The sequence below is a fragment of the Aphis gossypii genome, chromosome X, assembly GCF_020184175.1.
Source record: "Aphis gossypii isolate Hap1 chromosome X, ASM2018417v2, whole genome shotgun sequence".
In the NCBI taxonomy this organism is placed as follows: Eukaryota; Metazoa; Arthropoda; class Insecta; order Hemiptera; family Aphididae; genus Aphis; species Aphis gossypii.
The window spans coordinates 16299505-16315571 of NC_065533.1; the positions used below are offsets into that span (position 1 = coordinate 16299505).

The window sequence follows — 16067 nt, forward strand, 5'->3', positions numbered from 1 at the left end:
CGATATCACGTATTTTAAATACGCCCATATCACATCTGTTGAGGTAGAGAGAAGTTTTTCGATCTATAAAACACTGCTATCGAATAATCGCCGTTCATTTTTGTTTGAAAATATTAAGAGACTTTGATTGTACAGTGTAACAAATTTGAAGGTAAAAACAAATCTATACACAATTATTATCTACGTAAAAATGTTCACTTTTATTAAATTAAAATGTTTTTTTTTTTTGTTACAGAGTAGTTTAAAACAAGAAATTCGTCAAAAAAAGAAGTTTTACGAAAAGTAGTATTTTTTAATATATAGTTTTATTTAGTTAGAATAATAATATAATATAATAATTTTAATATTTTAATTTTTGTATCAAAACAATACTTACCTATTTATCAATGTTTACAGTAAAATATACATTTTTAATATCATTTTTTAACATTTTTATGTCATTTTATGCATTTTTTTATATATTTTTAGATCATCAAGTTCCGGGCCCTACTTATAATCTAATATATAAATGTGAAAATGAAAACCTTTGAGTGATATGTTCTCGGAAACTACTGAACCGATCGTTTTGATTTTTTTTTTAAATTGAAAAGCTCATTGCGGAGAAGGTTCTTACGGACGAAAAATTTGAAAAAGTTATCAGGTTTGATAAATATGATAAATATTAAAACCATATCAACAAAAAAAAGAATTAGCGAAATAAGTCAATGTCCACAGTAAATTTCAAATTCACAGCAATAGACTAACATAACAAGTTATACTAAGTTTTATTGTTTTACCAACAGGCAACAATACAAAAACCACGAGATGGCACATTATTGTATTTTACCCACTGTAGTAAAAAAAAAAAATGATATAACTTTGAAACTTAAGTGTTAGAAATTATAAACTTCTTATACACATCTCGCGGCGTCCGCAATCCACCACGTGTGGATTGCCTACATGATAATATACTGCTCTCATTATCATAAGAGAGTCTCACGGCAACGGTAAGCAGAATGACTATAATATTATGACTTGAGTAACTCACTGACTGATAAACGTAGAGCCTGAACAATGATAGATCGATGCTTACAATTTTTCGTAAAATCGTATCACAAATTTAGTGTGTAATAAGAAAGCATTTTACAAAATTCACATATTAAAGTGGTGCTTTCACAAGATTTTTGAGAATCAAAACAGTCAATGAAAATGTCTAAGTTTTGAACACCGTTAAACCGAATAGTAAATAACAAATTAATCAAAATTCGAATCATATTATATAGAATTTGCATTTTTAACCGGGCAACGAAGTGCACGGGGTCAGCTAGTTATATATATAATATATGATTTGTACATAAAATGTGGTTTAATATAAAATATTTTGTAAAAAACATACAAATTAATTATCAATTAATATATTCTGGTTAAATCTTCTACCAGTTTATTGACATCATCCAAAGTTAACTTTGTCTTTTCTGGAATTTTCATGAAATCGTGATCGTAGGATCCCTGAAATATAAAAATGTATAACATTAGTTCGATCAACACATCAATTATATTATAATGAAAAAATGTGAATCCTATAAATCTTATTGTTAAAAATAAATATGTATTCTTAATTTTTTACTTTGAAATTTACATAGTTTCAATTTAGTAAACAATACACATATCTTTTGAAAAAAACAAATTTGAACATATTTAATTTAATAAAATATTTGAAAATAAAAATGCATTAATTTGTCTAACTTCACTAGTAGAGACCACATTTCTAAATCTAACTATTTTATCTATATTATTAGCCATAAACTATAATTATAAATAATATAAAAAAAAAACCAAATGTAATTACTAAACAACAGATAAACTAAAATAAAGTATTTTGATATTGAAGCACACATTGATCAGAGAAAAAATTAGAAGTTATATCAATTTTACTGTATGGTTTACATAAAAGTCTTAAATTTTAAATATTTTTTTGTTTTAAGAACATTATCTAGTGAATCGTAGATAAAATATACAGTATAATATATATATTGTATAAAATTATCTAAATACAATATAAACTTTCTAAAATAAAAGCTTGGATTACAATTATTATTGCATTTATGGTATTCTGTGATTGGCTATGGCTGCAAACTATCATCAATTTTTGAAAAGTTTAAAAAATTAATGAATAGTTGTTGATAAATGCTCATACTAAGACAAAATATTGCTATAAAATAAAATTAATTAAAAATATAATTATTTTTTCAAGGAAATAACAATTATACTATGTGTATAAAGCACTAACTAATAACTTATATTATAATACCTGAAGTGCATTAACAACTTCTAACTTATTATTTGTTGATAAATTTAAAAAGCTTTCAATCAAATCTCCATCCACAAATGATTGAGCAGGCTCATTCCTTAATTCAGTATGATAGCTTCGCCAAAGTCGATGTTTAATTTTTCCTACTCCTTTAACTACTGTTGCTAAACTTCCTTCTAAATCTGACAGAAAGTCATACATTTTGGGAGTCAACTGTGTAACCAACCCTAATAAAATAATTTAAATATTATTATTAATAGATAAAAAAAAAAATCATGTTTATTTAAAATATTTTCACATTACCTAGAGCTCCACTGCAAGTGCCATAAAGAATACCTCCTTGAAGTGATACATAAGTATCAGTGAAATGCTGCATTACTAATGATCCATGCCTGAACACATTTACTTGATCACCCAAGTGGAATTGACCAATTTCTTGCAGTTGATGTCGGTCTTCATCACTTGCCAATGTGCTAAATCAATAAAATAAGATATTAATTCAATTTTTTTAACAGTAAATTATTAAAATATGTAATAGAAACAATAAATCACCTGTCTTTATGTATAATAAATAAGTTTTTATCATTTTCTGCACCTAAGAATACATCATCGGCAATAATTTCTATGGCTGTTGACCATTTTGGATTGTAATCTCTAGCTGTCTACACAAAAAATGTTTATAATATCATATTATGATTATTTTTTTATCATAAATTTGAACAACTTACTTCATCGAAACTGCCGTCCATAGTTTTGTATTGTAACAATGTTAATGATCTCATTAAATCACCGCAAATAATAAAGTCTCCTTTAGTTTTCACAAATAGTGCTACAATATTATTGAAGTGACTGCACTCAAGTCTTAATTCTTTTTGAGCAGTCCATTCAAATAATCGAAGCTATGAAAAAAAAGAATAATTAGATAAATCAGTGAATTTACATAAAGCATTTAATCTAAATTTTACAGATAGTCGTTTGTTACTTATTAGTTATTATATATTATCCAAAACCCTACAATCTACATATAAGAAATATGTCAATTGATAAAAAAATAACTAATATAATAATTAATCGATTACTAAGTTTGAAACATTAAATGCATTTACTTATTTATAAATTTATTTACACAATAAAATTAGTGATTTTTTAAATATTATTCAATATTTATTATTACCTCTATTACTTAATTTAATTTAAAAAGTTTTTTTACTGCCCATAATCAAGACACGGAATTTTAGGTATTTGCATATTTTATTTGTATAAGTATTTTACTTTAAATGAATTATAATATCATTGAATTCCGTATACCTGATACGAGCTTATAGCTCAGTTGGTATATGTATCAGGTATTATTAATGTATTTTATTATAATTATTTAATTGAAATCGGTTTGGCTGAATAAATAAATAAAATCTAATCAGCAGACTCTAATAGACAATACTTCTTTTCTATGAATATATGTAAATCAACATTACCCTATTTGAGTTCAATAAGAGAATTAGTCTATCAGCATAAGTTCAGTAAGTTGCAGCTACCGTATATCATAGAAAAACAATGTAGATTAGATTAGTATAAACATGATGAATTGATTGTTCTGTGTTTTGAAGGAAGTAAAATATGAAAACAGGAATATATTAGTATCATCTGTTCAATAGATAAAATTAAAATAAAAGAAATGTACAAGCCAGTCGATAAATACAACATAAAAAAATCAGTAACCTAACCATCAATTTATACAATACATAAATTTTTAATTATTAATTTAAATTTGTTATTCAAATGTGTATAGCATATATTCAAAAATTAAAATATTTGTAAATAATAATAATATAGATTGATTTTACAATCAAAACATTTTTTGTGGTCAAATTTTGACTAATGTATAATAATAGTTAATAAAAAAACGTACCGTACAATTAACTGCAGCTAAAAGTTTTCCATTAAATTCAGCCATAGCATAACATGCACCTTTTACTTCTTTCTCACTTATTTGTGTAAGTTTTGATGAAGAATCATCCCAATTAAATATAAGTATGCGTCCCAATTTAGGATCTTGGTCTTCAGGGTTTACAGCAGCAGTTCCCAATATATAATAAGTAGTTGGATCATCGCCCAATTTTGCTGATATGATACTTAGTGCACATTCATTTGAATTTAACTGATGTGCATGCAATACTTAATTTTCATTTAAAAATTATTAATTATTAATATCTTGTTTTTTAGTAGTTTAATAATTTAAATAAATAAACTTACCCTCATAAGTGTTTTGATCTAGTACAAGCATATTATGAATTTCAACTTCAAGACCATATTCACTACCTCCAAGACTTGATGGTCCCTGATTACTATTAGATACAGATGCACTATTTGGTAAACGACTGTTAATTGCACCAGAAGTATTCTTAGCACTGGTACTAGCACTAGATCTTGCAGGGACTAAATTTATTCCTTCATGAACATCTATTCTCATTGTTATTATACCAAATGACTAATATAATTTAAAAATTAAATAAATTAAATGTGTAATATTATGTTATTTGTTTGTTAATCATACTTTGCTTGACTCTTGGTGTGCAATTCGTCTAGGTGCTTCTCCGAGAGGAATGGTACGAACATGAAGTTTTTGCATCTCATCAATAGTACCAATAATAATAGAAGTGTCAGTTGCAATAGCCAAACTTTAAATTGAAATAAAATAAAATAATTTTACATAAATATTTTTTTTTTCAGTTAATTTACCTATTTGGATAACTTTTAGTATTAAGTGAACACATGTAGTTAACTTTGCGCAGATTAACATTTGAGAAAATCAATTTATTATTTGATGAATAAATTATAGTTGGGTGATCTGAACATGTAAATACACTTGTAGTATTAAGTAATTGGAATTTTCTGATTAAAATGGGTAGGGTACCAAGATTGACCTAGAATAAAAAATATTTATTTTCCTTAAATAAATGCTTAAAAGTTCATTTATTAATTAATCAAAAATATTTATACTAACCTTACGCTTATCACTTAATACCCCATTTTCAGGGTTTAAATGAAAATAACATAAGCTTCCATCTCCTAACGCACATAATAAATAATCAATATTTTCAAATGTTACCATTAATATTGATCGAGGTATGATGATTTCTATGAAATAAAATATTGTTAAAAAAAATTATTATATATCGTATTAAGTTTACCTTCACCCAAAGGTTCTCGAACAAGTTCTTTAAAGTTAGGAAGTTGAAGTACTTTTATAGATATGTCCATCCATAAACCAACAGCAACCAAACTTATAGTTTTAGAAAATTGATTTTTAAATGAACAAACATCAAGACAAGATACTTCATGTTCTAATTTAATAAACCTTTAAGTAAAATTAAAGAAAAAAATACACTAAAAATTAAAAAAATTAAGTAATAAATATTATTTACAACAATAAGATATATTATAAATAATTCATACCCATTTTGTGAAACTTTATTTGATCCAATTTCAAAATAATATAGGCTATTACCTATAGCACAAACAGCTTGATGGCCATTACATGATACTATATTGATACTTTTACCATCAGGTGCATTCCATTCACTTACTAAACATTTGTTTTCCAGACAAATCAATCTAACACTAGTAGATGTTATTTGGACCATTTTATTCTTCGAAGTATTACCACAATAAAAGGTTTGTAATTCAGATTGAAAACCTTGTAAATCTATTTCTTCTACTTCTTCTCCATTGTATGCTAACAGTCTGCTATGCCCCACAAAAGATAAAACTAATGTATCATCTAAAAGACTATCAGTATTAATGCGTAGGGGCCACATTCCTTTAATACCAACTAAATCAATTGTGGCCACCTCTTCAATTCCTATTCCATTGCGTATTATTCTAAGAGATCCTTCTTTATAAGCTCCTTAAATAAGAAAAAGTGAGAAAATTAAAAAAAATTATTTTATATAAGATTTAATGCATACCTGAGCAAGTAACAACTTGTCCTTGGCCTTGTCTTTCTAAATCTACAACACACATATCAACAATAGGTCCTAAATTCATAAAAGTATCTAAAACAGTGATGTGTGAACCAAATTGATCAGCCTTTTTATTAAGTTTTATAAGTTGAGAATCGCCCAACCGAGATGCAACATATATTATTTTGTTATCTAAATATGTAAGGGCTTCAGGTATGCTGATCTCTCCTGCAAAAGCGGTTTAAATTTAAAGGTTATAATTATATAAATAGAATTATAAATTATTAAACGACTTACCCAATAACTCAACTACTGGATCTATGTGTTCAAATTCACCATTTGGATTTTTTTTACAATTCAGAAATAACATAAATAAATGACCAGCCATATCTCCAAGTAAATACCTTGTACCTTCTGAATCAATTCTAGCATAACATACTATTGTACTTCGCTATAAATATACATATAAATAGCTATAAATGTTATTCTTAAATAAACAAATTATATCTTACTTTTATGGCAGGTTGAGGTATTGAAAATAAAAAGATATCATTGTAAAACATAACTGATTCTCGACCAATAATAATGGCACCACAGAGAGGCTCAGGAACAGGAATAACTATTGAAGCTTCTATTTCAATTTTTTCTAGTTTCCAAAGAGTCTGGTAATAATAATAAAAAAAATTAATTAATTAATTAACAAATAAAAAAGATAATTTTAAGAAGGACAATAATATGAAGCACCTTTACAAATTTTTTATCTTTTATAGATAATTCTTTAGCTTTTATGTGGCGACCCATAGTATCTTGATATAAAATAATAATAGTTGGATTATCACAACCGTACAAAAAATCAATATCTTCTATTTCGACTTCTTTCATACTAGAATAAAATCAAGACATACACAATTAATAAAAATGTAAATATAATAAAAGATAACTAATCAATTTATAGTTAAAAACAGTAGCGTAGCCAGTAGGCAGGGCTAAGCCTATCCACTTTTCTTCAAAAATAAATGTTTTATATTGTATTGAATGTGTAGTCTATATGACTACTATAGGTAGGTAAAATTAGTTTTAAAATTTAAAATAAATGCATGTACTTAATATACCTATGATAATTGTATAATATACAATATTCTGTTACTTTTTTATTTAATAAAAATATTCATTGATAATCCTTACATCAAAATATCCGACCTGCCCAAGAAAAAGTGTCTAGCTGTGCCAGTAGTTAAGAAAACACTTAATCCACATGTTGTTTCTGTCTTATAAACGTACAACATACTAAAAACCATTGCACTCGAGCAAGAACCACTGGCTGTACTCCAAGTAGTTACACAACCCAATTTTCACACAATAAAAAGAAAAACATTGATTGTGCAACATCGTTTTTAATTTTTAAATATCACAAGTATGAAAAAGTTTTTATCTTTACTTTTATGCTTTTCAAATTTGAATAAATGTTTTTTGTAGTAATATAATAGAAAAAATAAAAAATATTATACAATCCAAAATCTTATTTTTCTAAAGTGAAAATTTGGGGTCTAAGACTTTTCAGCGATAATAACAAAATACATGTTATAGGTAATGAAAATTATTTTTAGTAAAAAAAAACTCAACAAATTCACTATAAAAATGCATTTTTTTTAAAAATTGGGGAAAATTTTTTATATATTTTATATTTTATTTTTAAAACATTGTTACTATAGTATTTTTTATCTACTGGTTTAGTTCTGGACATGTTAAATGGTTACTATTACTACTAACTATGACAAAATTAATATCGACAATAAATTATCGTGCTATATAATTTGTTATTCGTACCATTAGCAGTTTGTCGAAAGTTTCATTCTACACTATAAGTTATAACACAAATGTGTGAAGTGTATAACAGTGCGACGAGCAGTAAAAATGGTATTGATTGTGAATATTATTATATTATTATGCATTTTTTTTTTTTTACTTATTTATATTTATTTTTTAACCTATATTATTTTATATCTAAATAATTGACTATAAGTTATAAAATATTATCTTTTTCTTGTTCATCAGCTCAACAGTCTCATTTCCGAAAATATATCTATGTTATACATAATTAAGATGGAAACAACGCAAGTGGATGAAACGTCCTCTTAAAATACATTTGATATTGTATTATTAGATAATTATTTTATTGTGCTTTAGAGAAAAAATATTAAGAATTTTTAAATAATTTGTTTTAGAACAATGTTAAAACATATATATAATTCTATAAATCATAGTTTGTTTAAAGAATATTAAAGTCAAAATTTAAAATACAATTAAATTAATAGTTATAATTATTTTAATAAAAACTAGTCATTCTAATTTTAGTCATTAATATACAAAATACTCAACATATTTTACCTTAAACAATAAGCCTTCAGTTCACCTTCTTTATCTAATGGTATGATTTTAAATAATCCATCACATAATTTTAGACCAATTACCCTTGCACTTGGATCAATGATAGCCACAGTACCAATCTCAGATATTTTACCAATTTTATCGGATATAACACCATGAGCTCTTGTAACAATTTCAATATCACCATTTTCTTTTAGAACACATTCTAAAATCATAGTGTTGTATTGAGCAGTTAATACAAATAACAAATCTTTATCTTTATCCTAGAAAAAAAACAATCATTTACAATTTTATAGGTATAATCATGGCTTAATATTATTTTGTCATAGAGTTTATGTCATACCTTAGGACGGAAAACTTTCATTACTTCAATTTTCCCATATAATGATACTTCTTTAATTGGCTGCAAACCTTGTTCAGTGATTAAGGATATATCTATACGATTAAATCTTGCAACAAGTAGATTACGATCAGTCGGAGATGTAAAATTTGCTAAAAGTAAAAATAAAAAATGAAGCAATATTTAAGAGCTACAAAAAAACTCAATTACTTATTCCAAATACATGTATAATAACAAATCTTAATCAAAAGACAATTGTTTGAGCTAGTACTTCAATAAAGTTATTTTCAAGTAAATACCTAAATATTGTACCTAAGAGGAGCTAATTATGCAGATAAAGTCAAGTTAAAAATTTGTTATTTGTAATTCAATAAAATAGATGAGTAGCTGTTATCTAATACATTGAGAAATAATTTATATTTTCATAAAACTAGATACTCGACAAAGTAGAAAATGACCAAAATACCAAATTGTTAATTGATATTAAAGTAGGTAGCTTTCATAAACACGGTCAAGCATTTAAGTTTTTGCTCGTCCTGCAAGACACAATAAAATGGATCGACACAAAATTGTTAAGGACGTCGGACGCTGTAGCAAACAGATACTTTTGGTACTTAGGTGTAGGATTAAATTGTATGCCTATTTCAATAAATTACATACCCACAATGCTCGTGACGACCGCTGTGGCCTTCTGAGCTGTGACGGTGTAAAAATGTTGATTTGCCATGTCTGCGATACACCGCGTAAAACGTGCTGTAACGAGTAACTAAAATAGTCTTAGTAAAATTGTAAATTAACTAATAGTAAAAACGGTGTCGTTTGTCGTAGGTCACGGTGTCGTTTGTCATAAACTCGTTGTCGTATCGCATGTCTGTACGGTAGCCACCAGAAATGTAGAAAAACACTATTAGTATTAGCCGTTTGCCGTATGGCGTGCGCTGATATCTACGAAACGCTGGAACGACCGGTACGGTATCATTCGCCGCCGTTGCTATACGCTACAGTCAGGGAATATTGATAAGATGGCGTTGTCACTCTAGGACCCGCCCTATGCGTACATATTATTGATTTAAATTCTTAACACAGCTGCTACTATAGACACCAGAGCGCACTTCCTGTCCTATGACGGCCGATATTTTCGTACTGTTAAATACAAAATGCCTTAAAACAGTTATTAAAACTATAAGGCTATAAATTAAAATGTTATTTTTTTGTAGTTGGCTACCTATATTATAATTTATATACATATATTATAGCGTTTAAGAAATTTCACGTTCTAAGTACAAGCAAGGGATATATTACCTATCGGAGTACCGGATCCATAATAATCCATATTAAATTAAATTTGCTATAGATACAAGTCAGAAGGTAATTATTTCATATCGAGGACCTTTTCCGTTAGTTCACTACCACTATTTTTTTTGATTTTTCTGTTCATTCACTAACATTAATCCATAAACATATTATTTAGATTCTGGGGGTATGAAGTGTGCTTTATGTGTATATAGTTACTACCAATAACTATATGCGTGTTTCGGCACTCGTCGCTACGCTCCTCGGCGCCGTCGCTACGCTCCGCACAAATCGAAAATATCTCTCGACTTGCTATGCAACGCCACCTCAAGTAGGTCACAGGGTAAGTTATGTCGTAGTATATGGGCAGTGATTATCCTGTGACTTACTTGAGGTGGCGTTGCATAGCAAGTCGAGGGATATTTTCGATTTGTGCGGAGCGTAGCGACGGCGCCGAGGAGCGTAGCGACGAGTGCCGAAACACGCATGTGTAGTCATTGGTAGTGAATAAACGGAAAAGGTCCCATATCAATACTTATCGAATTTTTCTACTTGAAAATTTCATTCTAGCCCTAATTTTAATAGTAATCTGATAGAGTAGGTATTATTATTTTCTAGTACGCGTACACAATTCTAAAAAAAAAAATTAAGTTTTTTTTGTGTTCTCTTTTTTTTAGAAACTTGATCGCTTTTTCTTTTGCAAGCAAATATCATCCTTGTTTTAACATAATATGTGATTATATACTTAGTCAATATTTAACTGTGAATGGAGCAATCAACCTTTGTCAACATTTTTTGTTTATTTATTTTTTCAATAACTACAAATTATGTTAGAAAAATGAATAGTTAAAAATGTACCTACCTATATGAAGTTTTTTAATTTAAATACAATATTACAAACATACCTTCTATTAATATGTGTTGTTTCATACATTTTTTTTTAATAACTTTAGTTATTTTTACTTCTAACTTAAATATAATTTCTTTTAAACTATTTGAAGGGATTATAAAAATCCCTTACTTCTTGATTTAATAAGATTATCCTCGGGATCCAAGTTTTGTACATTGATATCTACATCATTAATCAATGATAAATAGCAGTTTTCACAATGTTTGGCTATAGATTACTTATACAAACAATTTTATGAATTATACCTACGAAAAAAATTGCAAATATTCATGATTTTGACGAATTTTATGTCAATATTTGAACTTCAAACGCTAATAAAAAAAATTGTGCCTATGCACTTATAATTTTTAAATCACTATAAGACTAACTTATGAGGAACTTTGTATTAAAATTTCAAGTATTTCCATTCGCCCAAAAAAATTTAATTGATACTTATAAAAAAAAAAAAACTAAACAAAAACGAATATTTCAAATGCCTAAAAATAGCATTAAAATTTGCAAAATATTTTAAAAATAAAAAATCATGTAAAGAAAATGCCAATCTAAATAACTGATGAAATTTTACGACTTATACTTTTTGAATAATAATAAATATTTAAAATCGTATGAAGATAAATCGTTATCGTTACGCTATTTCGTTAAAATTTAAAATTCAAACGCACTTAAAATTTTTTCTATTCCTAATGATGCTTCGAGTTTTCTCTACTTGAAGGAAAACTGATAAAAAACTTAGTGTTAAATTTTTTAACCTAAGATACAAACATAAAAAAATTTATGATTTTTCAACTACATAATTACTTGCAAATTTTTGTGATTTTGACATATTTCGTAAAAATTTGAACTATAAATGCTTATAAAAAGAAATTGTGATTAACGATTTTTTTTAATTACAATAAGAACAACTCATAAGGAATCTTGTATTAAATTTTCAAGTTCTTTTGGACATCCAACATTTTTTTATCGACAAACTTCCTCCACCGCAATGCTGATCTACTTTTTCATTTTCAATTTGCTAAAACGTTAAAAAAATCTCAAAAAATAATAACAAATAGTATTCTATCATTTATCAAATTTCTTTCTTAAATTAATTTTTACTATTTGAAATTAAAATATATTATAGAAAATTACCTTTGTAGATTATCTATAAGTAAAAACTCAATACTATTATAACAAAAAAAAACTTAAAATATTCAAAATATATTTATTTTTGAAAAATATAGAAGTAAAATGTTTCAAAAATGTATGTATTTTTTGTTAAAATAATTTATTTAAATAAAGTAAACCATTAATGATACATTGGTACAGTACTTTTGTCAACAAGGGATCTTAAACCTTGGAGTCTTTGTAGTTTTTTTAGTTATTAGTACCTTCTACTGTTGTTGAAGTTGTTTCTTTTGGATTTTTTATTATTGCTGTGTTTTGACTTCTATGATACCTGATAATTGGTTGATCTGTGCTAATTCTATAAATCATAAAAATAAGTATATTTAATAAATTCATAAAATATTAAAATATTATTGTGTAACCTTTTGGTGGTGTCTATGATACAACTCTAAATCAATTAAACATAATTGTAAAACAATTAAAATGTGAATTGTATTGACACGAATGTTTATATTAAGTTAAATATTGTAAATTGTAAACTAATTATCCTCTACTTGAATTTATTTAGTGTGTCACATAATGTTTTAAAAAAAAATAAATAATGATTATATGAACTAAAATAAAATATATAAAAATAATGAACTCAACAACTTTAAATTCAACTGGGCCAATAATTATTTGTATTTAAACAACTAAAAAATGCTCTAATGCTGATGAATGTTTAAACGTTTTTTAAAATGACTCCAGTTATTATTATTTTAAAATTAAAAAGCTTTGATATTAAATTATATTATATTTTACTGATCAAACAATGAGAATCTCTCAAAATTATTTGTGTCTTTAAAAATAATTTTTAACTCTACAAAATAAATGCACTAAAATTAAGATGGATTACCTTACTAGTTCTTCGTGACAATATGATTGCATGTAAATTAGAGTACAAGGACTCTTACAGCAGTCGTCGACAATACCACGCCTTACTCGACTTCTTTGATTAATGGTAGTATCTGAAATTAACAACAAATTATTGCATATAATATACTGGATTTAATATTATTTTTATTAATATGATAACAATAGCATTTTAAATAAGGAAAATTAGATTTAGATTTTATACAAGTCACCTACCCACATCAGTTTTCTTTTTGGAATGTTCTTTCAATATTTATGCGTTTGAAAAAATTGTTCTAGTACATAAGAAAATTAATTTACATTTTCCCTTTTATATAGGTATTTTGTCATTAAATTGTCAACCATTATTATGCTTTAAATATTTTACAGTGAAACTTCCATTTAACAAATTACTTTTGAGAACCATGACTTCATTGTTAATTATGTGTTAATTCTATTTAATGAATTCCTCTATAATACAATTTTTTTTTTCCTCATAAGACTTTGTTAAATAGAAGTTTTACTGATTTCATGGTTGATAGATTTTGGATTTGCCCAGACCGGGACAATATGACCTTTTTTCGTTAAAAAAATCATTACTGAAAGGGTATAGTTGCCCAAACAGTTCATATAAACAAACATTGGACTGATGTACCTTGTTGCTTCTACCCTTGGTGAGCGGCTGTCCTATAAACTTGGGCGCCAGAACCATGGTCGATATTGGATTTACTCAGTTAGATAACATATTATTAGTATAAAATAACAATTGAAAATGAAAAATGAAAATAATGACGATACCGAATATAATTCACAATATAATATCATTCTGTGTTTTGATAATTAAATAACACAGTGTTAAATGTTCATTTCTCTCGACTCCGATAAATTGTCGGGACAAACTGATTGGCAAGCCAAAACATTGCCAATATATTAATAATATAATATATCAGGCAATCAAAGTGATGAATTCAATCAGTACACAATGGCAGAGTGTGCTAATATTAAAATTGTTATATAATCCTGAGATCACCAATAAGCGATATCATGTAAAATAGGTAATAGCTTCATATCTGTAGAACTATTTCAAATTAATTTTCAAAAGATCCAATACAAATAATAAAACTCAAACAAAGATGCAATGGTTAATCATACTGCTGTACGATGGACTTACTTTCAACTTGTACAGGAATAGACTCTGGGAGTTTGCAAATTAGTCCCATAACAATAGGAATGGATGAGCCACAAAAGCGGTTTTCGACGTTCCATTCTATAATTTCAGGGGTTCTTGGAGCGCAGTCTACCATCATATTGTATGTCATTAAGATAATGACGACATTCATATACCAACTGAAATACATACATATACCTATATTTAAACTGACAATAATAAGTAATAATGAAAATATAATGTACACATCAAATAAATAAATAAAATATTATTAAAGTTGTGTTAAAAGTGCATATGATTTATATAATGACCAATACCTTAGATCCTAAGTAGAGAAAAGTATTTTAATAACAAACAAGTAATGAAATAAATAACAACTTTTAGTTCTTTTATTTCAGGTAACACTTTTACTAACATAATTGTTATTTATTATACCTAACTTTAAAGTACCTAATTAACATGAATAAAAAAATTTAAAAAATTTAATATTTTAATTAATGATATTGTAATAGTATACTATAAGCATTAACAAAAGTATAATGTGCTGTGTATTTGACTAGAAAAGATTCAAATAAAAATATATAAAATTATTAATAACTAAACTGACAGTTCTGAAATCAATATTGTAGGTAGTATTGTATAAAAATTTTAGAAATGTGATGTCTATTATAAATAAAAATTACAGTAGAACTCCGATTATCCGGACTAATTAATGTCAAGGGTGGTCTGGATAAGCAAATATCCGGTTAATTGACATAATATGACATATCAAAAGTTATATAGGTAATTGTATGAATATAATATTAAATGTACTTATGTATTTAGAGCCGTGTTAAGGGGGGGGGGGGCAAAGAGGGCAATTGCCCCCCCATGGGCGCCTTAATTTTGTAAAAGTAAGGGGGCGCCTTTATTTGCGATTAATATGCTTCCTATGGCCCAAAATTAAATTTTGCCTCGGAGCGCTGAATTACTTGACACGGCACTGTATGTATTTATTATTGATATGTATGTAATGTAATTTAAAATTTGTAACCATAAACAAATAATTTTATTAAAATATTTAACTGAAACCAAATAAGCTATAGGTAATTATAATATATGACGTATTTTAGAACAAAAAAAAGCCGACTATTCGTCCGGTTGATTGGCGTTCGGATAATCGGAGTTCTACAGTAATTTAATAAGTATTAAATAGATATTGAGTATTTTACTTACATCATAGTTTATATTCTTTATGATTAAATATCTTTGTTCAAAACAATAACCTAAAAAACAAAAAAAAAAACAAATTAATTCAAGAGTAAATTGTTATTATAATTATTTGTAGACTTTAATTACTATAAAATTACTATCAACATGCAATGTGTAAAATTAAAAGAATTCAGTTTGAAATTTTGTAAATTTCTGTAGGTATCTACTATGTTAGTAATAATTACATGAATTAATTATAATTAAGAATATTGTATTTTAAAGTGTATGACAAAATTTAATTATTATCTATAACTAAAATACTGTTACATTGTATATTTTATATTAAATTTGAATACCTTGGGCCTATTTTTTATTTTTTTTATTGTGTTTCTTTAAAAAAAAAATACATTTATTTTCAAAATCGGTTGCTATATTATTCAGTTTTCTAATAAAATGTGAAAACTAATCACTTGTCGGTATATAGGTATTTATATAATGCCCAAATATTTATCGTAAAAAGAAATAAAAAA

At 26.3% G+C, this 16067-nt stretch overlaps 2 protein-coding genes across 4 annotated transcripts; both read right to left on the bottom strand.

Annotated features, from left to right (window-relative positions):
• Positions 1 to 413: 413 nt before the first annotated feature.
• LOC114120326 (DNA damage-binding protein 1-like) lies at positions 414 to 9954 on the bottom strand. 3 transcript variants are annotated; one of them, XM_050207467.1, is made up of 19 exons: positions 9641 to 9954; positions 8984 to 9132; positions 8641 to 8903; positions 6997 to 7135; positions 6765 to 6914; positions 6550 to 6703; positions 6259 to 6480; positions 5747 to 6197; positions 5488 to 5648; positions 5295 to 5428; positions 5030 to 5214; positions 4845 to 4968; positions 4544 to 4778; positions 4200 to 4465; positions 3019 to 3189; positions 2843 to 2952; positions 2594 to 2763; positions 2291 to 2517; positions 414 to 1488 (listed from the first exon to the last, which is right to left on the bottom strand). In XM_050207467.1, the coding sequence occupies exons 1-19, from the start codon at positions 9705 to 9707 to the stop codon at positions 1390 to 1392; spliced, it is 3477 nt and encodes a 1158-aa protein (XP_050063424.1). In that variant the 5' UTR covers positions 9708 to 9954; the 3' UTR covers positions 414 to 1389. The 3 variants fall into 3 exon arrangements, with proteins under 3 accessions (XP_050063424.1, XP_050063425.1, XP_027838000.2); XM_050207468.1 differs by having other exon boundaries at positions 5295 to 5359; positions 5482 to 5648; XM_027982199.2 differs by having other exon boundaries at positions 416 to 1488; positions 5482 to 5648; positions 9641 to 9953.
• A 2416-nt stretch (positions 9955 to 12370) lies between these two features.
• Positions 12371 to 15611, bottom strand: LOC114120329 (bombyxin B-12-like). Its single transcript, XM_027982200.2, has 4 exons — positions 15562 to 15611; positions 14350 to 14525; positions 13183 to 13294; positions 12371 to 12645 (listed from the first exon to the last, which is right to left on the bottom strand). Exons 1-4 carry the CDS (start codon positions 15564 to 15566, stop codon positions 12537 to 12539), a joined length of 402 nt encoding a protein of 133 aa, XP_027838001.2. The 5' UTR covers positions 15567 to 15611; the 3' UTR covers positions 12371 to 12536.
• Between the last annotated feature and the right edge of the window lie 456 nt (positions 15612 to 16067).

What these genes read in the sequence shown, in the direction of transcription:
- LOC114120329 (XM_027982200.2), bottom strand. An exon ending in TATTCCTGTACAAGTTGAAA is followed by an intron (nt 13,295 to 14,349) that starts GTAAGTCCATCG and finishes TGTTAATTTCAG; the next exon opens with ATACTACCATTAATCAAAGA. An exon ending in TGTCACGAAGAACTAGTAAG is followed by an intron (nt 12,646 to 13,182) that starts GTAATCCATCTT and finishes TATGATTTATAG; the next exon opens with AATTAGCACAGATCAACCAA.
- LOC114120326 (XM_027982199.2), bottom strand. Translation starts at nt 9,707, where the DNA reads ATGGCAAATCAACATTTTTACACCGTCACAGCTCAGAAGGCCACAGCG. An exon ending in ACTAAAAGTTATCCAAATAG is followed by an intron (nt 4,969 to 5,029) that starts GTAAATTAACTG and finishes TTCAATTTAAAG; the next exon opens with TTTGGCTATTGCAACTGACA. An exon ending in CACACCAAGAGTCAAGCAAA is followed by an intron (nt 4,779 to 4,844) that starts GTATGATTAACA and finishes AAATTATATTAG; the next exon opens with TCATTTGGTATAATAACAAT.